The 24,616-nt window shown below is 42.4% G+C and overlaps 1 protein-coding gene across 2 annotated transcripts in view; it reads right to left on the reverse strand.

The window, feature by feature from the left end:
- The window catches only part of LOC116392010 (protein sidekick-1), a 199,486-nt gene that overhangs the window by 44,581 nt on the left and 130,289 nt on the right, over nucleotides 1-24,616 (reverse strand). For both annotated transcript variants that reach the window (XM_031863100.1, XM_031863097.1), the window contains 9 exons: nucleotides 24,450-24,552; nucleotides 24,132-24,305; nucleotides 20,620-20,756; nucleotides 19,078-19,225; nucleotides 12,140-12,280; nucleotides 10,484-10,665; nucleotides 6,565-6,680; nucleotides 1,475-1,670; nucleotides 462-560 (listed from right to left, as the gene is read on the reverse strand). In XM_031863100.1, the coding sequence (XP_031718960.1) occupies nucleotides 462-560; nucleotides 1,475-1,670; nucleotides 6,565-6,680; nucleotides 10,484-10,665; nucleotides 12,140-12,280; nucleotides 19,078-19,225; nucleotides 20,620-20,756; nucleotides 24,132-24,305; nucleotides 24,450-24,552 (1,296 nt within the window). The remainder of the gene's footprint in view (nucleotides 1-461; nucleotides 561-1,474; nucleotides 1,671-6,564; nucleotides 6,681-10,483; nucleotides 10,666-12,139; nucleotides 12,281-19,077; nucleotides 19,226-20,619; nucleotides 20,757-24,131; nucleotides 24,306-24,449; nucleotides 24,553-24,616) is intronic.

Raw genomic sequence — 24,616 nt, forward strand, 5'->3', positions numbered from 1 at the left:
GCACCGAGCTTAAGAGTTTTGTGAGGTGATTTTGTGAAATGGACTCAAACTACTATCTGAAAACATTTCGTTAAAAATGGTACAAAAGTGAGGAAATGCAATGTAAAGTACACAAATGGTGACATTGTTGTTATTAGTTTTCTTTTCTTGTCTTCTCTGTTTAACACTCTTCATTGGGTAGCGTTGCTGAGAACTGATGGATTAGTATCTAGATAAGCATGTTGCTGCCTCCTACTCCACTTCAGACATGAAATGATGTCTGTTGTGTATGTTCACCCTTATTTTTTAATATATTTTTTCTACATATACATTTTTTCTTTTTTTGTTGTTGAAATGTTCAAAGTGAAGTACATTCAATAGAATTATTTCTGATGTGTTTTACGTTCTGGAAGAAAATGCTAACTAAACCTAAAGCTCCCCTCATTACAGAGTTAAGAGATAATTTAAATGGTCGAACTAACCGATGATGATGCCGTTCTTGTCTTCAGGCTCGACCCAGCTGACTCTGAGTGATGTGTCCAAGATCTCACTGAAGCTCAGCCGGCGAACGGGTCCAGGTGCTGAAAAAATAAATCACAAATTCAGATCACATAACACGATATTAGCTTTTTAACTTCTTCAGCAGCACGGTTTTTGGAAATCATCCCTCCGCACCACCCTCTTGTCCATGCAGCTGATTACTTTCTGCCCTTCAACTTCACACACCACCTCCTAATCACATCGCCATTGACAATCACGCACACACACATGTGCACTCAGGTGCACGCATGCCTGTCATTTCTCATTTCATGTATGGTTGTCTAACCACCCTCCCTGCAGAGCGATTAAGCTATTCATCTAAGACATTCAATAACACTCACACACACAAATACGCACACACACACACAAAAAGCTATCATCAAGCAAGAATTACACCCACCGTTAACCCTGCAGCATGCGCAGCACCCAATCAATACCAGTCCACGGCTGTGTTGGAGTGTGTGTGCACGTGTGTGTGAGTGTTTTGTGTGTGTACACATGGATCCTAATATCCCTTTTCCACTCGATAATTGCTGGTTGTTAATAATTGCTTGTCTGTCTGCCTATGGGCTTTTGGGGTTATTTGACGGTGCGACTGTGTGCATGTGTACTCGCAACTGGGAGTGGCAGCTATTATGTTTATCCATGGAGCAGAACGCTATAAATACTGGTACGTCTGAAAACATATGAATCAATTCCCTTTAAAAAGACACAGTGGACAAAAAAGGAAGTAGGGAGGGGGGCTAATAACAGAAAGATCAAAAAATGAGACAAAAGAAAGTAGGGGCCTGAGAGAAAACTGTGTGTACACAGCTGTGCTTCACACTGATAGAAACAGCTGGACGGAACACAAAACAAGTCAATACACTGTCATTATTATTCACAGGAGAGGCTGTTCTTTGTGTTCTGTTCTGTTCACGTTGAAGTGTGCGTTTGTGTGTGTGTGTGTACTCACTATCCTCGTGCGTCTGCAGCAGAGTGGGCAGGCTGCGGGGGCCATCTCCAGGTGTTGTGAAGCAGAGGGTGGAGCCAAAGTACCAGGTGAATTTCTTGAGTCCGCTGACTAATCCTGTGTGGCGTGAACTGGGGTAGTCTGGGGTGATGGTTACCACGATGACGCTCTCCGGAGACTCCTCTGGCCAGACCAGCAGCTGCGTTAAGTGAGAAAGATGGTTAGTGGTGACATCTAGGTTCCCAGTAAAATCTGCTGAATCTTCTTTCATCCGGCAGGCCACCACGACACCTAAAATGTCTTTCACAGTTATTGGCTTGTTGTATTTTTCTATTATTGTTTTGTTTAATCATCATTTTAATCAAGCAGCATTAGTTCCGGGCTACCAAAAATGAAAGTCTAAAACTGCCGAATGCTATTTACAAACTTGTCAGAATGGCAAAAAAATATTCATGTTTCATTACCTTGAAAAAGTTTATCTGCATCTCGAATTGAAGCATTTATTAACGTATGAATGTAGCTCTTAACATAAATTCCTGCCAGCAGGCCATTAGCAGTCATAACAACATCTGAGTACAAACACTAAGTTTGATTATCACTCCAACCTAATGAAAAGTTAATTTGTCTCCATTGTAAGACTTGATTCATATTCAGAACCACAGCAGTTTGGTTTGCGTTATTGTGTTATTTACAAAAACAAACAGGGAAAAGCATACACTTAAATATTCATAATGAGAGATAAGCCACGGGCAACACTGTGATATGGAGCCGTATTTATAGTTCCTGGTTAAACAATAACTGGCTGAGATGTGAAGTTACCGCCAAGTTTTCGTGGGAAAACAAGTTGTGTATAATTATGAAATTCAAAATGTCTTTTTAAATGTCTTTTCGTTGATGAGACATTTACATGCAGTCATTACCTCTGCGTCTCAGTCACTCTGTATTTGATCACACCTCTGACCTGTATGCACAATGCCGTACCACTCTGAGCCCTCAATGCTTTGCAAACACTTCCAGCGTCTCTCCTGCTGTCTCGAAGCTTCAATGTGATTTTTTCTGGTTTATTTTCGGCACAGTAAATGATGTAACCATAACAGAACCGCATCATTGTTTTCATATGCATCACTGACGGCATGCAGTGTGTGACCGATGCTAATCTTCTCCACACTGTATGACTCCCTGTTATCTTGTTGGCAGTGATGTGGAAACTTGAACTGTAGGTCAATCTTCACTCCAATAAATGCACAAATCAAACATTTCTTCATTACATTTATCTTTGCCTGATATCAGACAGGATTGTCAACTTGTTACTCTCACTTTTCATCTTCATCCTCAAATGTACCTGAATCTAACGTCATTTTAAGTCGACACTGATGCGTAGCTATGGCAGGAAGAGCGCCGAGCAACTAGATCAAATAGAAACCCCATCATCTAACTTGTTCCAGACTCAGACATTAAGAAATAGAGATCGAACTATATTACTTATCCTGGAAGCCCCGAGACAAAATAAGTCCATTTCAAATGAATGAATGATATTCATCCATCCAGTGAAATGCTAAGACTGAGATTTAATGTTGATCACAATAACTTTTTTGACACTGAAATTGAAGCTACTGATCATCTGTTGTTCCATTTTAAATACTACCTCTGGGAGGATTTGCAGGACTGGCTGTCAATCAAAATCCAACTACTTGCTCCTCTCACGACAAAAAAATATTGTTTGGTATTAACATGAAGGACATTAAGAGTGACATGACATTGACATTTCTAATACTCCGAGCTAAATTATTCATCCAAGTGGATGGAAAATGAAACCCATTTTATTCTGTTTTCAGATGGGACCTTGTGGACAATCATATTTGTACTTTAAGATTAATGAAAGGAAAACATGAAAAGCCTCTCAGAGCTTATGAAAGGAACATATATATGATGATGATCCTTAGAGCTACTGTGGAAGAGTGCAGTCTTACTATGATTCATATTCCTTTTCCCTTGAATTTCATTTATTTTCTATTATATATCAATACTATTATTGTATCATTATTAGATATAATTGAAGTTTCCTATCTCATGTGCCTTGTATGTTAAGAGCTGATTATTATGGTTATGGTACTATGCCTTGAAAGTATCTACCACTGTACCTGCCAGTAAGATATAAACACCTCGTCAGTTCGACATGTCAGCATTCATAAACCACAACTCCATTTAGGCTTTTGCACATTCCTGCCATGTACACTATCTCTGCTAACAATCCCACAATGCAAAGCGTTGCATTTTATAGACAGGAACATTTTCATTGTGAGACTTAATCATTGTGACTTTCATTGTGAACACCCTTTAAGTTATGACACAAACATAATAAGTGTCAAAAATGTCAATTCATGGCTCACTACACAGTAAACTGTTATAGTGTATTACATAGGGAGTGAATGAGTAAACAAGAAAGTGATTATGGACGCAGCCCAGACATATCGGCGCTGTTTATAGATATTTGTGTATTGATATTTATTATTTGCGGCCGGTAAGGGTCACTATTGATGACACAGCGGTGTGCCTCTTCGACCCCCCCCCCATCTGCTACTCTGCACCCACAGTGGGGGGGATAACAGTTCCCGGTGTGTTCGGTTGACAGCTCACGGAACTACCATACACACTCTGCTGCGAACCTCTGGGCCGCTGCTCTGTGGCTCACTTTAATTGTTTTGGATGGTATGCTAACCGCTAACAGCTAATGGAACCAACAGTACACACACTGCCGTACCTCTCTGCAACTCAGTCATTGCTAAGCGGGCAGACAGCTTTGGCGAGTTTCATTTTGGCCGCATACATCACCGCTTGTTTTCGAGTTTGAATGAAGTGTGTTTTACGAAGCCTGTTGGCATCTAGATGCGCTGGTTGGCCAATTGTGAATACAGCAGTGGTTGTTGCAGACACTATATCTAGTTTACTGTTTATTCAGCCAATATGCTTCCTGCTAGTTAACCATGATGTCATTTTTTAGGTGTTGTGGATTGTAGCACAACAACGTTCAGAACACATTTTCCTTTGAATAGATCTGTGAAATAAGTGTTGCAGAAACACACTTATGTTGCCAAATCAAAACGAAAAAAAAGAAACGTTCTAGATTAACTCGGTAAATGCTGTTCCACTGCACACACATGCTTCATCATATTACCTCTACAGTCTGCAATAGCTACCCAATCAAAACCACAGGGATCTCCTATTAGGAACAAGTTGGTGATACCCAGAGACGGGTGAGCGGCTGCCTCTCTCTCTCTGCCCAAAGGGCAACACACTGCACCCAGTCCGTCATGGTAAAATAAGGTCTTCTATTCTACTTTATTATCAGCACAGTACAGTTTGGGTGCAGTAAAAGAGTGCTGATCTGGAACCCTCAAGCATCTGATGCTAGTCCACTTTGATAGGGTGCTGGGATGATTGGGTCTGCTGTCGCTATAGTGAAGAACGCACGCTGTACACAATGCTGTCCTTGAGTAGACTCGAGCATAGACAGAACAGCACGGTGGTACAAACACAGTTTGGTCTTTCTGCTGCAAAGTGTGGGACATCAGGTAACAGTCATAAAGAGCTCTGCGTTTATTCTCTCAATGCCTTTTACATAACCATGATCATTCAACTGCAATCTGCTAAATGAATGCTCTACTCTTTGTTTGTTAGTATGCTCACAGTGATTGCTAGATAGATAGAGAGAAATGTTACCTTGACTTAAGCTTCACTCTAAAGAAAATCTGAAGTACGTAAGAAGACAGTTTCAAAGACATATACATAAATGGAAGACTTGTCCCAAGTGGCTCTTTGGTTCCCCCTCCGGCAATCAGTTTTGAGCTATGTTATTAAGGGTATTATACACAGTCAGTGATCTGTGGGGGGGGATGAGATGAGATGAAGCTTTGCTTCATATCCTCTTTTAATTAATATCATTATCTACTGTCCACTAACCAGAACAACACAACCGAAGATGAACACCCACATGTGCAGCAGCAGCAGCAGCAGCAGCACCGAGAGGCTCCACTAACTCAGAGTGGTGAAGCCTGTTTTACAGAGGCGGCATCAGAGAGCCACATCAAACAGAAGGAAAGCCATATAGTATTTATCAACCAACAAAGACACCAGCATTCACATTCTCTCACACACACACACACACACACACACACACACACACACACACACACACACACACGGACAGAACCAGTGATGCACAGCAAGAATCTGATGTGTTTTCTTTGTCATGTTAATCAGTTCCTTGGGGGTTGGTTGCCACAATAAAGTGAATAATAAATCACATACCAAAACTACTAGGTATAGATCACTCACAGTATTCAACCCTGCTCCCCATTATCCTGCTTCTTTATTATTATCTCTTATCTCTCATCTCTCTTCGGTCTCTCGCTCCCTATTTTCTCAACACCTCCTCTCCTCTTTCCCCATTTAATCCTCCCTCTCTTTTTCCTCCATCACTCATTTTCATTTCTACCTGGAGCTGATCCCTCACTTGGCTGGGCTAAGCGTATGGGTAAACAAGAGCAAGGCAGTGCATTCTGGGCCATGACCTTTGAGCTGAAAGTCCCATGAGAGGTTCAGAGGTTTTCACAAAACTTACTCACACACACACAGAGAGAAAAATATGTATTTTAGAGCATCTATTTTAATTTAAACTGCTGAATTGATGGGAATAGATGAAGAGATTTGTTTTTTGGAATCTGATAAAAATGATCCATGGAGTGTTGGACTCAAGACTTCAGTATTATTAACATAGTGGCTATTGTATTGTCTGCAGCAAAGCATGTTTAATATTATTTAAATTTTATTATCTGAGCAGGGGTTGTTTTTATAAAAAAATAATTAATAAATATGATGACAGAGGATGATGAGAACTGATTTTTTTTACTTTAAAAAGACATTACATTATTTTTTTCTCATGCATCACAGCCGAGATCCTGCACATACAAAAAAAAAAAAACACCAAGACAAAGGTCTTTTATCTTATCGAACTTTGCAAGAATGGCTGAACATACATTTGTACCTCGTGTTGAACTTTGTGCTATAACATTAACACCCACGCGGAGGCTTACCTTGTACCCCTGGTTGATGCCATTAATAAACTGCTGAGGCGGAGGGTTCCAGGTGAAGCGGATGGTAGTCGAGTTGATAGCTAAGACTTCCACTTCCTGCGGAGGTGCTGTGGGAACTAAGCACACACACGTAACATTTAGCTGTAATGGGTTCACCACAGGGAAGAGGATGAGTGTTTAGATACACTGGAAACATATATATGACAACAGCCCTAAGCTGCAGAAATAAACAGTTTTCAAGGTTACACTTTTACTTTTTCCACAAGTTGTTCTTTTAAATATACATCATACAGCACCGTTTTTCACATTGATATTCAGTTCATTTTTTAATTTAAAATATCTGCTAGGCTTGCACAAGTTAAATGCCAACCCTACACTGCTATTCTCTGCTGCAAAATGACCTAATTTCTCAATAGAATTCATCTCATCTATTGTATTTTGCATTCACATATTTTGCATAGTATCAGTTGAGGGATAAGTGAGATACGGGTACTGCCCCTTCAGTGACAGGGGCTGAACAATGACGGCTCATGAAGACAGCCAGAATGATGAATTAAATCTATTACGCCTTTCAGTAAGTGACCTCAGGAGGACACACAGTGGCCACAGAAAGTTAGATGACTCACTGGAGTAGTTGCTTCAGTCCTGTAGACACATCACTCTCCCTTTACTGCAGCCCTGTCAACCGTTATTACCCACATGATGTAACTGCATAGCCGGCAACGCCAGGATTCATTGACTAAAAAAATCATAATGTATTAGATACAAGAACAATGACACTGGATTTGTATAAATGCTTAACTTACTAAAGGTACTCGCATTAAGCTGGAGGACTCCCAAGAGGCAGATGTTAAAAAAGGATGGTGATATGGAGGACGAGATATCCTGGTTTTTATTTTATGGGTCAAGCTTAACAAACTTGGATCTTACATTTCCTAAAATGCAACTTACGATAGTTTCTTTTCATCTTTAAAACATGTATGCCTCCTGAATGCACACTTCTTTTAAACCCCATACACCATTATGTAATGTAGGTTAACCCCAAATAACCCTGGTGACATCATCAGGGTTATTTTCCCCAACTTTAACCTCTAGCGCCTCAGCCTGCATGGTTCTCCTTGTGACGGGTATATACACTTTGTTATTTATACTTTGTTGGTCAGAGGAGAAAAAGAATCCACACATCTATTTTCTAACAATCAGAAATAAAATAGGACTCTCTGCATTTTTCTTTGTTTAAATTTGAATCCCAGCTCAAAGATTCAACAATAAAAATTGAAATAATAAGAATTTTCAGTCCAACTAAAGCAGAGTAGTAATAATTTACACAGTAAATAGCAGAATAGCGATAAGTCTGTTTGAAGCGTGTATCAACTTGGCCCAGAGAGTGACAGACAGAGTCCTACGAGACATAGAAGACTGTGGAATATACTGTGTATAATAGAGCAATTCTTCCTTTGAAAAGTAGGATATAAAAAAAAGAGGCCGGCGGGAAGTAAATATGGTAAACAAGGACCGAACATGTAATGTTCACACAAGTTGGTCCACTGTCTCTTATGTTTACTTTTCCCCTTCATGTCAGCGTATAAATGTGCCTCTACATGTGAATATTTAGGCATTATATGGACTCTATCAGACCAGCAGGTCAGCCGGAGAAAGAGGGTCCATGATAAAAATTAAAGCCAGGAGGAGCAGAGTGGAGTGTGACTGCGAAATATGTGTGTGCTTATACATACTGCATGTGTGTTACGGTGATTACACTATAAGGGGTTTATATGCTGATGCTGGAGAGCCACAGAGTGATAATGCACTGTTGCATGATGGGAATGGCCTTTACATCTCACATCTGAGCCAAAGAGGCCAGACGAAACAGAGACACACTGTGAGTATGCGGAGCAATAACTAGTAGAGAAAAGGAAAGGGAAGAGATAGTGAGAGAGAGACTCTACGAATGAGAAGACAGAGAGCAAGATGGAAGATTAATTGATGTTAAAGATGCTCCCCCGCCCCCCGCCCAACCCCCTCGCCACGCCGGCTGTACTCCAGGGGATCGGCTTCTAACCCCTCGCAGCTCACAGCTACAGATAAAACACTAAACTCTGTCCTCTGGGGGAATCTTAGTATGCGTGTATGCCTGTGTGTGAGAGAGCGAGAGGAGAGCAGTGTTATCAGAGTCTAACGCTGACTTCAACCACATCCTCCCAGAGATAGTGAGAGAGAACATGTCCAATCCATTGCAGCCACTCCCATTAAACCACATTAGAATAATTAATGAGCCTAACTCCCTCTCCTGAGTCCATAAACCTGTCCTGAACTCTTGTAATAATGACTACGAGTTTTATGTGCACGTGTGTGTGTGTGTGTGTGAGTGTATGAAGCTCAGGCTTATCTTTAATAAAAATAATATACTGTTGGAATAAACGTCAGGAAGAGAGGAGCACGGGTTTGAAGAAGATTTACCCCCACGACCACTTCCTCTCATCTTTCTTTAACGCCTTTGCTTACATTCCTCCGTCTCTCCCTACATCTGCACGGATTTTATGTTGGACAGACTTAAAAGCGTGTTCCTCTGTGCAGCCATGTTTAGTACAATCAACACATTATATCATTGTGTCACATCATATGCATAGAGCAGTACAGACTCTCTTTCCCTTCAAACTCCCTACAGCTGCATCAAGTGGCTCCTCATCCCGTCACTGAGCGCGAAGACGACCAGCCTGCTGAGGTAGCGCTGCCTGTAACTGTGATCTCAGTCACTGGATCACAAACTAAGCACGTACAAACCGTTGGGGATGCTCTACCTTATCGCTATTACAACACCCGCTACCATTATAGAAAATGTGTCTCTGTAGTGTACTGTAGTGTGGACGTTTTTGCTTCCACACAATTGCTTCAAAATGTATCCACATTAAAAAGCAAATATAGGGAAAGCAAAAGTTCCCTATAAGTGCAAAAGTGTGGGAAATGCCACATGCCAGTCTTTGTAAAAATTTGTTTCAGCGTGAAACTTATGGCCTTCAAGGTCTATGATCACCTGAAGATCTCAATAACACATATCAATTACCAGCAACATCCTTTTATTTCTATCTACAGCTGATGCCTGTTACTCAAGCTCACAGAGTCCATGAAATAATGGTCTCCCTATTCATGTATGTACATCCACCGAATCTAAATGTGGGGTTCTTGCATTCTTGTATATGAAATAGGAAGAAGTACCAAGGTTTGGTGTATTGACAACAATCTATTAATCAGACATCTCTTGTAAATGATAAATGGACTGTACTTACATAGCGCTTTTCTACATGTTGTCATTCATACACTGATGTGCAGGGGCTACCATGCAAGGTGCCACCTGCACATCAGGACTATCCAACAGTCATAATACATTCACACACCATAGGCACAGCTACAGGAGCGATTTGGGGTTAAGTGCCTTGCCCAAGGAAACATCGACTAGCCGGGGATTCGAACCGCCGATCCTCTGATTGAAAGACAAACCTGCTCTACCACTGAGCCACAGTCGTCTTGTCTCATCACAAAGTTCTATTGATAGAATTTATTGGACAACCTGGGAACACTTCGAGACACTCCAGCTTTGTCTCACACACATTTTGCCCCCAGTGTAACATAATAACAAAATGGGAACATGTGTGCGTTTAATGTGATGGGGGGTCTTTTTGGTCCAGGATTTAAGGACTCGAGGAGCAAGGAAGAGCTTCTTTTGGGCAGTTAATTAAAGTAATGTACGCTGAAAGATTAAGCTACTAATATTTGTATGCTGGAATACTCAAAGTTCAGCGATGTGTGTGTATGCACGGACTGTCGATCGACATAATGTCCCAACATTTCTTGGTACATTTGCTTTCCCCTCCAAGATGGAGAAATGTAAATTGTTGTGTTGGTGTGTGTTTTGTCTCACCTCCCTGCAGAGTGTACTCAGTGACGGGGCTGCTGTAGACGCCCAGGCCGGCTCCAGTGAAGGCAGCCACCTGGATCTGGTATTGTGTCCAGATGATCAGATCTTTCAGCAGACAGTAGTTGGTCTCTGGGCTGCTGATGTTCTTCTCCTGGTAGTCCCCCGGCAGCCCTGCCAGACGGTACCTACACACACACACACACGCGCACACACAAACTTGTAAATATATTGGTTTGTAGCTAAACAAGTGGGAAAAGTGAACAAGGGATTCAGTATAAGTCACAGACAAATGCATATACAGTGCATTACGGCTGTGGTAGAATAACGGACATTAATCTTAAGGGTTGATGGTTCAATCCCTGGCTCCTCCTTCCCACATTTTAAGAATCCATGAGCAAGAATCTTGCTACTGATATATGTTTGTATATATGTGAATTTAAGACCAACACATGACGCTAAAAGAACAGTTTCTTCCCGCCTGCAGCTGACTGTAGTCTCTCCCCATGGACACTACTCATTTCATTGATGTCAAGTTTCCACATCTGACTCAATGCGTTAGATTAAATGTGCAGTGTGTAAGATTTGGTGGCATCTACGGGGAGGGTGCAGATTGCAAGGACATGTGTCTTCCCAAGCCGGAAAATACTTCACACAGTAAAAATCAAAAATGATAATATAAAGCCACATATTGTTCATATTGTATATTCCTAAATACAGATGCTGGCCATCTGGGAGGCAGAGAAACTATTCTGAAGGATCTTCTATCGTTGAAAAGTCGCTTGAATCACGTCAGAAACCCTAAAATATAAAAAAAACCTTTAATGCCTGGTAGTCGTCTCTGAATAGTGCACCTTCAAGGCCTTTGCTTTACCACATGTGATATAAATGTCCACTTAAAAGGATATATGACCCGACTAGACAGGGAGGTGCAATACCACTTAGGTGTTGTACATATCTGATGGAGTTGAATGGAGTTATAATCCACATGTCAGCATTTTAATACGGAGCCTATTGGGTGTAACAGGATATTCCAACGTTTCACCAGCTGAGTCAGCGCTCTATCACACGTGCACACTTTATATACACACACACACACACACACACATAAACATAGGAGGGGGGGGCGCCGGAGGCTGACAGGGGATCTCTGTAGTGGAGAGGAGATAACCCCTTTCTCCTCTCTCTCTCCACCTGACACACTGACACTCACACTGGGGGACGAGGAGGAAGGAGGGGGGGGGAGTGAAAAGTGGGAGAACATAGGAGAAAAAGAGCATGGATGTGCCAGCTGACACGAAAAGGAGAATACAAAGGGGAGGGCAGGGGGAGGTAGAAGCACTGTCCATTAAAGCTGAAATGATAGAGTGGCGATGTGTGAGTGTGCGTTTCTATTTTCCACTGATTTCTGGAGTGGCGGCAGATAACACACTGAACGACGATAAAGATCTGATAACTTCTACTGCAATTATATGCAGATTGCGTGTGAGGCAGCTGATGGCAGTTTGATTACAGCCAGTGTGTCACCCTTTAGGTCGACATCAAAGTGAAGGACAGTGTCGACCAAGGGCAGCCAGAGCAGTCTCTGTATATATATGTATATGAAATACATTATATACATTAAAATGAATACAGTATATACATTTTCATTGGTGTGTATACCTGAGAACATATCCTCGGAGGACTCCGTTGAGCTGGGGTTCTGGCGGGGGCTGCCACTGGACCATGATGGACTGGTTTGTCCGCCCACTGGCCACAATGTTCTTCGGAGGAGCGCTGGGCGCCTCCTCCCTCAGCATCAATCTAACAAAAACACACAAGACAGAAAGAGAGACAAATGATTTTGATTACGTTTATTAGGCGTCTTGTAATGAGAATATCTGTGCTTTCAATCTGGCGTCCTCACATATCCCTCACATGGACAGCATGCACAGGAGCAGCATCGTAGATAAGTCGGCTAAAAGGGAATTTCTTCATCTTTTCTAGCCTGGAGGTCAGACACATTATCATCACCGGAGAGATACATAGGACAGGACTGCAACTTATCATGGAGGATCCTCTCACAGCTTAAGCAGCTCTGATGAATTCTTATTGAATTCTGGCCTCATCGCTCTCTCATCCCTCGTTCTACACGTGTATCTGGCAATTTGATCTAATACATTTGCTTCTCATCTCTGCCTATATTGTTCATTTGTTTCAAACAAACCCGCCGCCGCTGGAAACGTTTAACGCATCACTTCCAGTGTGCCAGAGGATTTCTCCAGGGAATGATCGAGCGGAGCTGGGTGTTTAAAACAACAAATGTGAAAGCGTTCATGAACTCGGCACAAGTTGAATCCCAACTGTGTTCCTTTCACTGGCAGATTAGATCAACAAGCAGGCATTTACTGTCTGTGTATTGCAGATTACTGTTTATAGTCGGTTTTATTTTAGCCCTTTTAACTTGAAGTATTCTTACTAATGTTTGACTCACCAGCAAGCTTCGTCTGGGCAGTTTCTATTTCAACCTCAACCCTGTCACAGCAATAGTTAGTTGATCACTATGAGTTGAGAGTGAGCATAGAGCTCTTTTTCTTCTCTCTCCCCTAGCGAGACGGCATGATCCCTCGCTCTCTCTGCCCTGGTCAACTGTCTTCTGTCTCTCCAAATCTTTCCCCCCATCTTTCCATTCGACACTTTGATCCCTTTCTCAATTTTTTTCTCTCTCCCATCTGCAAACTTTCACCTTTCATCCATCAAGTCCTTTGGCCTCAATTATTCCATCCTTCTATCTGTTACTCATCACCTTCCCTCCTCTTCTGCGCCTGTAACCCCCGGCTCTCCCCTCCCCTCCCCTCCGTGCCCCACCCGTGATTAAAGCTCCCAGCCCTCTCATGGTTGGTAAAGCACACAGGCTGAGCTGGTCAGCCTCTGGCTTTACTGTAAGCAGCTCAGCTAACGTAATCAGACCCATATGTGCTCACACACACACACACACACATAAACAAATTTCTCTCAGCTTAAGACAGACTGCTACATCCGATGGTCTTTTCCCTTCCATGGATTATGTCTGGAGATTTACATCCCCCCCCCCCACCTCCACTCTGTGCCCCATGTCCCCCTGAATGATTCTCCGTGAGCTATTGAGCCATTAGCCGTGGTATGGCTCTCCGTATTTGTGTGCCTGAGTCTGCCTGTAAATGTGCGTGCACATCTCGGTGTGAAAGTACGGGTGTTGGAAGCAGTTAGCTGGAGACTTGCGCAGGCGGATATATGGCACAGGCCAGTGGTTTTACAGCTGTGCTTTACTTCCATTAGGTTAGGCACTGTCAGACAGCACCAGGTGCTGCAGGCATACACATGTACAGTACGCACACATACACACACAGACACAGGCTAATGGGCCTTGTGTGAATGAGATGGGCATTAGTGTAGCCGCCTGGAAATAGGGTATATATATAATCCTCAACTATGCCACTGCTTTTTGACGGAAATTGATGATGCACATTAATGCACACAAACTCACGCGACACAGACACCCACATGCCCCCGTACAGTACTGAACAGATGCGACCATTCACTGTTTGACTGCAAGTAAAACACACACAAATGCACACTGACACGTTTGTACTTAATAGCAGAAACTCCATGTGAATTGCCTTAATTCCCTCCGAACCATTTACGGGTAAATATTTCATACAGTGGGTTCAGTATGAGGACATCAGCTTCACACCAGAGATTAAATATACAATCCCCAACCCACCCTCTCATACGCCACTTCACATCCAAACTCAGCCGTGCAAACTGCCATACATGTACTGCAAGCAAACAAACCAAGCACACCCCGTAACTTTGTGTGAACACTGTGTGACACACTTTCTCTGTCCCCTGTTATTAAGGAAAAGAGGACATTTTCTGCAGGAGATTTACATGTTTTTGTGTGTGTGTGTGTGTGTGTGTGAGAGAGAGTGTGTTTGGTGGTGGTGGTTTGTGAGTTCCTATGCCGTGGGAATTAGTAAAAGTTTCTATCTGTGTCATTCTCCACAGTTTAATGCCCACCGGCTTTTCTCACTTAGTCCACGACTCTTAAATTGAATGTTGTTACCGGGATGTTGAATCTGCCTCTATTCTAACAGGATCGTAAATCTTAGATCCAGCAGGAGTTGGAAATGGAGAGAAATAAGAAGCAGAAGGGCAACAGGAATAAAAAGGAAGAGAGAGAGAGAAACCAGATGTGACATGATTGGGAAACCAGCCAGATAGATCATCAAATTTTCTTCTTGTTTGACGCTGTAAGTCTTGTCTGCTTTAAATGTTGTGCTGTTTTGCCGGAGGCTAAAAGATGCACAAATGGAGGAGGCTGACTCACTAATGAGACACTGTCGGGGAAAAAAAACAAACTTTGTGCATTATTCTCACGATGGATCAAAACCCAGCTGCGGTTGCTGCTGTGTTGGGCACTTCAGTAAAAAAAAAAAAAAAAAATAGATTTGTAGTCATATTACCTGGTCGGTCAATGAAACTTTGCTTGGCTGACTGTAATGTAATGTGCTGTCACGTTAGCTCCTATTTACTGTACTTCCTCTCCTGATGTTTGATTTATTGTCACACCTTTAACACTAACAAAGCAAATAATAATCACAGCGTTACCTGCTCCTGGCTGTGTTTGTGCATATGTATAATTAAAAGTGTGTGTGTGTGTGTGGGGGGGGGGGGGGCACAGACGCCCTGCATCAAAGCGTGAAGTCCAGCGTCTGGCTGATTCAAGGCTGATTAGAGCTTTCACAAAGAATGAGTAATCGATGGATGTAGTGCCAGTCGTAGCTGAGTACCTTCTGTGTTGCTGGAAATAAACAGCTCGAAGGGTCTCAAAGTGTTTCTTTTTTAGTATAAGCTTAACAGGGACGTATATTTATAATATTTGCTTTTGGCCATGATACTACCAGCGTAGCTCGCAATGTTAGTCTGTCGTTCCGCCACTCTGGCCGAACTACGAGATGAACTACCATGACATTTGGTGCAGACATCCCTGTTCACCATTCAGGTTGAATTGAATACATTTCATCAGGTCAAAACTTTAATTTGTCCAAAGCTTTAGAGAGAAGATCTGCTTCAGAAACTTACATAAGCTATACGTATGTAAACAGGTTCACAAAAGTCTGAGTCTGGTTCATATTCATGTTCATCTCCTCTTACATAATTGGCATCTGTGGGATCTGAATAACTCATAAATACCTGGGCTTTCATATCGAGTGTCTAATGAAAAAAAGAGTCAGAGTCAAGTTAGGTTTCTATTATAGAAACAAATGTAGTTTTGCTAAAAGTAAATGAATTCAACGGTTTCATCAGCAGTAAGTGACGTTGATATTTCATACAGTACATGCACGTCAGTTCATCCTCTTTGAAAATATTAGATTCAGTGAATCATGCTGCGTTATGATTGGTCTTTTATTCAGGCTTCCGCAGACGTCAATGCAGATTATATGTGTACGCTGGTTTATCCTCCTTATACAACCGTAAAATGGAACACTGGTACATTTTTCTTTACAAAGCCATATTACACAAACTACCTCCTTATCTATGTTCTCTACCGATGCCTAAAACAGCTGCAACCTTCGTCATGCAGACACATCTTGTATGTCATTCCTCGCAGCCGCACCGTTTTTTGATGCTTTTAGTGTTTGCACCCTCATCTTGGTGTGAGTCATTTTCAACTACATTATTTTACAAGCATAGAAGATTATAAAAACAGGATTACGGACTGTTTGAACGCTGAATGTACTTGTCCTGTTACTAAACCACGCTGCTAATTCATTGGTTGGTGCGATTTACTGCTCGTTTTCAGTCTGCAACTTTTAGGTGTTTTGCTTTTTTAAGTCTTTATGTGTAAAACTTTAATGCTGCCGTCTTCTCTGGGACTTTAAATCTCAATGGGAGCCTCCTGGATGAGTAAATGTTGAATTAAATAAATACATAAAAATCTGCCCAGTTACATAGTAAGCTGTAGCTTATTACCTCCTCTTCAAAAGTGTTGACTAAGGGGCTACGCAGCATACGGGGACACAGCAAGAACTGACTAAGCCAATATTGTTTTTCCTTCCACATTATCTGTGTGTTGACAGAGAAAAAAAGAGCAAGTTGAAGAAATGCCTGTAATCTCAGCCATTTTGCTGGACAAACAAGATCTGGCGGAGCTTTAGTCAGTGCAAGCCTTCTCGCTGCAGTCGTCTTGATGTTTCCTCTCTAAAGTTTAAAAAGTAAATAAATCACTCACTATGCTATAGACATCTTCGGCATAGGTGCGGCCACAGTTAAACACAGATATATTATTCAAGATTGACATGCTGGAAAGCCCAGGACAAATCTCCTGTAAATCTTTAAATCTCACAAAGCTGCTACAGCATTTTTTTTTTTTGCGTCTATTAGTGTGTGTGTGTGTGCGTGTGTGAAAAAGCACGAGAGAGAGTATTTTAACACACGTCCGGTGTTAAAGACTGATGTGTTCCGATTCTGACCGAACAGCTGGAATGAAAAATGAGAGCAAAGGCGGAGAGAATTGAGACAGATGCTTTAAACTTCTGCTGATGCCCGGAGTACAAGGCATTAATACATAATCTGTCTTTCCTCTGATAATGCTTCCTCTTTAAAGATGGCAATGGTGCGAGTGTAGGTCATGCATAAACAACTGTCCGTGTGTGTGACACTCCAGATGGTATAATTGGATTCTCGCAGAGAGTTTCTGCATTAAGAGGTGATGTCTTTAAGCTTGGCTCACAATCATTCAAACACCCTTAGTGGATGTCCATTTCCCAGCGTCCCTGTGAACTCTCTTGAGTAAGCAGAAGCGAGGCAGGATAATAGCGGGGAGCAAAGAGAAAAACTGTTTAAATGAATGCTAAGGATAAAGATCCTATCCAGGACAAGAACAAAATGGTAGAGTGCAGAAGCAGCTGGAAGTTCAAACTTTAATAAGGGCTTTTTGTCATCAATATGAAACTTCTCCTTCACTCAGTCTCGTTCCACATTGCTGCAATTTGTCATCCTTCTCATTTGGAGCTCAGAGCTTCTGCAGGACATTTCCCTCTGCCTCACTCTCCCTGTGCAGCACGCGCATTGGCATCCTGCGACTGCTCACTGTGCCCGTCTCATCCAGGCAAACGCCCAGCAGATGAAAAGGCAAAGTGCGCATGGTTATGAGACGTATGAGACAAACACTGAGACGCATCCATCTGCTCTGATACACTCGCAAGTGATGACTTGTCTGCCTGCCAGCCTTTCATTTAGGATCAATGCAACCTATTCTCCAGCGCCTATAACAACCAACTTTGGACTGTGGACTGCGTCGGACACAAACAGTACAGTGGTGCACACAGGAGAAGAAGACAGGCACAGGAAGGAGACGAATAATGACAGACAAGAGGAAGAGTGAAGAGGAAGAGGATAAGTGAGAACGGTTTTCAATAAAAGGAGAAGAGAGAAAGATTCAGGAGGACAAAAAATAGGGGAGAATAGAGGAAAACTGAAAGAAGACTGTAATCTGAGGCGTGTGGATGTGTGGTGGCAGCGTTCACAGCTGCTGTTGTTATGGAGAGTCTATTTGGCAGAACCACAAACTGGCTCCTGCCCGTGGTCACTCTCTTCAGCCAAACAAAACCGTTTACGGAACTATTTACTCTATAATATATAGCCACATCTGTTGTGTTCTGGGTTGCGAGTGTCAGAGATTTGCTGTATGTGTGTATTCCGGGGCAAAAATTGTTAGGAGGCCTGCCACGCCTCCTCCAACCCGCTTTCACTCTTTCCAGTTCCATCAGTGCTAAGTCATCATAATCACCCCCATTAGTGGTTCCTCGTGGGATAAACATAAACACACACGCACACAAACATAAAACATCTGCACGGCAATCGATTAACTCCAAATCCAAGTCCAAGTCGCACTCTCTTTTACACACGCAGACAGTTCATTTCAAAGAAATTTGAGTGGAAGGAGACTGGCAGGGATATACCCACACGCACACGCACACGCACACACACACACACACACACACACACACACACACACACACACACACACACACGTCATGTAGACCTCCACAGCATTGATTTGGTTTGATGAATTTAAATTGCTCATTCCAAAGAAAATGGATTCTAAACAAAAAGGGACGTTTTGTTAGTCCCCGCCTTGTTAGAATCATCATTGTTTCATCCACACTCTGAATCCCATGTCCCTATCCATGCTAATGGTAAAATACACACACACACACACACACACACACAGTCATGCACAGACACACACACTTAGATACACAAGTGTGTGTGTGTGTGTGTGTAAACACTATGCCTTTTGATTCCAGGTTCCAGTTTATTCATTCCCAGTTTGTGTAAGACAGTGTGACCGAGTCTATTACACAGAGGTGGAACAGGCTAAAAAAAACTATTTCTCACACATCACAGCATGTTCTACATGAAAAAAAAAAGATTTTCATGCTCTTTAGAAAACATCAGCTAAATAGTAGCGTGGCTTCACCAGATGGTTTGTGAAATATGCATTTAATAAAGCTGGTAGTGGTTAGTGTGTGTCCCCATGTGTATGTGTGTGAATTACTGAATGTGTCTCTTACCTCTGCGTCTCCGAGCTGTACTGACCCCTGCCCACTTGATTGACTGCACAAAGCCTGAACTGATAGGTCCTGGCAGGCGTGAGCCCGCCCACCGATACCTCGCTCACCACTGGATCGACCTCTGATAGGTAGACCTTCCACGGTGAGTCTAGACAGAGGACACAGAGATTAGAGGCTGATCATATCTGGCTGTGGCAGGACAAACAGAGGCACGGGGACACTCAGGACCCATTAATCAAAGGGGAAAGAAGGGAGGACTGGATGAAAGAAGCAAGGGGGAAAGGTAGAAAGAAAAGGAGAGAGCTGGAGAGAATTACAAATAAAAAGAGGTATTTAAGGATGCAACAAGAGTGAGTTTGGAGGGAAGATTAATAAAGAGACACAGATGCTTCTGTATATTGTTGCTGGTGTGTTGCCAGGTTATCTCACTTGTCTTTCTCCTGAAGACAGATGCGCTATTATCATCGCACCACATGCTTGGATGTGGAAGAGAGTAAGACAGTGTGTGCGCCGGCTCAGTGAGTGTATTAGAGCCATTGTCTGACATCAAAATACATTGCATTCATAATGATTTATTCCCTCTAAAATACAACCCAAAACATATAATAACACACACACACACACACACACACACACACACACACGCACGCACAATATTTACTAAGTTCACTTTTGGGAACATTACATTGACTTACATTCATTTCCTGGAGACTTATATAACCATAACCTTAACCCTTAACCTAACCCTAATAGGCACACAGCTTTTGTTCCCAACTAACTTTGTCTTCAGTCTGAAATGTGTCGTCAAAGGAAGCCTAAGTTAGGAAAACACACACACACACAGCGGGTAATCAGTGTGCACAAAACTCTCGTCCGTTCCTCACTATCTGGATTCAGTCTTTACTGAAATCGACCAGACTATCATTACTTTGGAGTGTTCTTGTAGACGCTGCACAGCAGCTGCTGAAATGGTGACAGCAGGAAGCCTGCAGTCAGATTCCTGCTGTCTCCGGAAACGTTATCAGAATTAAGACTACTGAAAATGTCAAGCTACATAAACATTTTGACATTTTTCCAGCCGTCCTGCTCCCACAGTCACGTGCCAAGTGCTCGGCTCTGCATTTAACTTTCACCAATCCATCCCATTAGCTTACAGCAGGAGTAACAGCGACTCTCCAATCTGTTTCTCCTGTCATTCTATTACTCAATCCCTCTCTCCCTCTATTTCTCGTTTGACAGGTGACACAGCACCAGCCTGCTGTTAAAACATCTGTGGTAGAGAGAGGGTGAGAGAGAGAGAAAGAGAGAGAGAGAGAGAGAGAGAGAGAGAGAGAGAGAGAGTGGGAGGGAAATAAGAGCTTATTTATAGGGAACCTGGATGTACATTTACTCAGCAACACCATTCTCCATATGTCTGCCTCTTGTAAATGAGTGTGTGTCCCTGCCTGTTAGACAGCAAGTGAACAGCTGTTTGTCGCTCAGGGACTATAAAATATGCCCGGACTCACACACACACACACACACTCACACACACATACGTACTGTTCTCAGAGAGCTCCAGCAGGTAGTACAGGAGTGGGGAGTTCCCATCAAAGGGCCGTAGCCAGGACAGGTGGACGGAGCGGGAGTCAGAGTCATTGAGGCGGGCCGCCAGGGAGCGAGGAGAGTGAGGCAGCTCACTGAACACAGAAAAAAAACAAGAAAGGACCACAAACATCACACCAAAAGATTAACAGAATTAGTTTGACCATTTGATCAGAAGAGGAATAGTTTGACAGCAACCGGTTAGCTTAGCTTAGCATAGAGAGTGGAGACGGCTAGCCTGGCTCTCTCTGAAGGTAACAACATTCATTTACCAGCACCTCTTACACTCACTGACAAGCTGTGGTTTTACAGGGTTATTTTATCTGCTGGAATACTTCTTGCAAGACATCCTCACACAGAGATAACTGAATAGGTAGTTTGCCTGTGACTCCCAAAACAACATATATGACCGTTAGAGGGTCTAATTGACCCCCGCCCAACGAATTAGCACAAATTAATTGCACAGTTTAAGCATCATTAAAACAGCGAAAAACTGCACTTCCTCAAATGGCAACCCCTATTGATCTCCATGCACACAGCAGAAATAAACATGTTACAACCTGGTACAAAACACCTTTTTGGTCTTAGCACATAACCCACGTAAAATCACAATTTGACATTTTCACATTTGTTTTATGGGTTAAACAAATAAAATACATACAGAGTTAAATTATAAGCTTTAAAGGTGCTGGTAGGCAGATTTTGTACGCCAGGAAAGCTGTTTCCATTCTTTTAGCTAAGATAAGCTAACTGGCTGCTGGTGGTATAGCTACATTCTTATGTCTGGACATTTAATATCAATCTTCTTATTTCACTTTTGGCAATAAGAATATTTCCCGAGACAAAGGAGTGTGTCTGAATATGTAATCACACATATATGCATTTGTGGTTCATTGGGTAGTCAGTGACAAAGTGCCAAGACTTTTCATTAGACATTGTTTCCTGTTTATCTAATAGATGCGTGTCGTGGAATAGTTAGATCTGACTCCCATGTTGGATGAAAGGACTAGTCAGGCTTCAGTTCCAGAGGGCGAAATCCTTTAAATATGTCTGTGGTCTGCATATTTGTATTGTGATATTTTATTTTGTATGTGTTCTGCACGACAGCAAATATATATATATATATATATACATATATATCTCATCTCATCTATTAAAAATAAACTCTCCAGGCATTTGGCCACCCCCCGTGGATATTTGTGCATCCCTGCCTTGTTAATAACAAAGAAAGCAAAACAAATATATTCATGAAAGCAATAAAGAGTGTCCAGACATTTGATTATACCAATTTTAGTGCATCATAACTCAAAAAAGGTTTGCTTGGAGGAGGAGAGGGAATGCAAAGCAGATCTCAGTGTCGCTCTATGTGAAGGCTAGAGGTGCTAGCAGAGACAACAGTAGTGGAGATATTAACAGATCACATACAAGAAGAAATCAAACATATTTACACTGAAAGCACAAGGAAAGACACACTTCCCTTGTGCCTGCACTCATATTCATAAGCTCATTCATTATTTCTAAACAATCATGGATGTGTGTGTATACGCTGTCAAACTGCCAGCTCGCAATTTCCTCAGATGATACAAAGTTTAAAAAAAAAGTTCCTGTTTTAGTTTTTGCTGTGTTTGCGATTTTATGTTTTAGCATCAAGTGGGTGTGAAGTAAGAAAATGAGGGGAACAGAACGAGAGAGTGAGAGGAAGAGAGGTATATGAAGAAGGCCTGTCGCGATAATTACGTTATCGAATTATCGTACCATATTAATGACCTCGATCATTTTTGCTGACCTCGATATTGCCAACATGATGCCACAATAAACGTCAGGGTCAATACACCCTTTTTTTCTCACAGTGACTAAGCTGAATAAAGAAAAAAATATATGCTGAGACATGTTTTGCCGACATTTGTGGTCACGCTGCTTCTGTCTCTGTGTCGGAGTTTCCCCCTGGGCAGGGCTCAGACGGCTCCTCCACACAGACAGAGACAGTGAAGCAGGTGAAGTAAGGATAAAGTCAGGGCTAATAGCCGTCACCGACTGACCGGAAACTTCGGAAAAATATAATAAGTCCAAACGGACTCGCACTCCAACAAGAAGGAGCAAGGCCGGTGGTGAAGAAGCGGAGGGGGAGAATGAGAATGATGTTTTCTTTTCTGAGTTGACATGATAATATTAATTAATGGATGAGCTTAGAGAATGTTAGAGCAACTACCTTCACACAGCCCACACAAACACACACGGGTCTTGCGGGAGTTGAACCAATAACCTGCAGGTAATTAGTCTGTCTCCTCAGCCGCCAGCGTCTGTTAACCTCCATGACCCATTGATAGTGAGCTAACGAGAATGTCAGTCACACGTGTGGAGGCACGCGCCGACGCGCGCATCCACACACACACACACACACACACACACACACACACACGGACGGACAGAAATCCCTTCGTTCCCCATTTGTTTTTGCACCACCATACACAGAGAGCCGCTTCCTCCCTCTGGGTTTGACATGTGTGACCTCTCGCGCTGTATAATTCAGAAGGATGCGGACTCATGTTCTATCGCTCTCCTACCCCACAATTGTATTAATATATCATAAGTGCCTTTTATAAATATATTATGCAAGTACCTATTAATATATAAAGCCAGGAACCTGATAGCGTTCGCTCACAGCGGCTGTAATAAGGCTGTGTGGGTCGGAGCGTGGGATACACTTAAAATATGTATGCATGCTTTAATCTGAGCGTCAGGAATGCCTGCTCATACCGAACGCACAATGTGTGGAATGTGTCCACATGAGCACAGGAGAGCAGGCAGGCAGGCACACAAACTAGTGTTACACTTGAAGACTAACGCGGGTAACGCTGTACAGGGTACCTGATAGCAGATATGACCTTACACCACTATTACTACTGTCTAATAATAACTCACACTGACAAGCCACATTCTCACTGCTTACAGTTTTAGTGATGTACAAAATATTTGGTTTAGGGGGCTCTGACCCCTGAGAGAACATGGCTACTATTGGGAACAATTATTTCACTACACAACCCCTGAAATAAGTTGACACTAATGCCTTCTTTGAGGTTTGTCAGTGTACTAAATTATCTATGTGCTGTTTCTCCTGGATTATGTTCTGCATAGTCAATAGTTTATTTTTTTCCTGTAATGCTCAATTCAGAGGCATCCTCCCTGTCCATCATATCTACAAGACAGCTAGCTATGGATTGTCTGTTTGTTTTCCCACCGAATTGCAGCCCAAAATGTCAGTGATTATTAGGCCTGATCGCGGAAGAAGAAAACAATCCACGCTTTGTTGGACCATGGCCTGTTCTGTATTCTACAATGATCAGTAACATAAAATGTATACGCTATGTACAGCAGAACAAATACTGCAGTGTGCTTCAGTCCGAAAGGTAACACAATCAGAAATTAGGGTGACCTGGTCAAAACAGCTTTGCATGTCTCTTTGTACTCACATGACTTCGAGGCGTGCAGAGTGAGAATTGTTGCCAGCCTGTGATGTCACGGTACAGGTGTAATCCCCAATGTCACCTGACCACGTCTGGCCAATTGTGAGAGAGCCCTGGCGTATGGACACCCGGCCCCCATTGGTGGGACGGACCAGCACACCACCTCGATCCCACTTGAAGCTGCAACAGGGGAAGGAATACATGGACATGTACTGTATACTGATTTTATTTACAGACACACAGAAATCCATGGAAAACAGAGAAGAGACGCAGACACTCTGAGGGTAAATATGCATGTTAACACACCAACAGACAAGCAGGTACCTGATATTGACTCTGGGGTCATGTGTTGCATTACAGTCCAGAACAGCAGTGGTTCCCTTGATAACACGCTGGTCAGCTGGAGGCACAGAAATGACTGTACGGGCTGCAAAAAAAAGAAAAATGCATATACATACATATATATATATATATATATATATATATATATA

This window comes from Anarrhichthys ocellatus, unplaced genomic scaffold (genome assembly GCF_004355925.1).
Source record: "Anarrhichthys ocellatus isolate YVR2014 unplaced genomic scaffold, GSC_Weel_1.0 scaffold28, whole genome shotgun sequence".
Taxonomy (NCBI): domain Eukaryota; kingdom Metazoa; phylum Chordata; class Actinopteri; order Perciformes; family Anarhichadidae; genus Anarrhichthys; species Anarrhichthys ocellatus.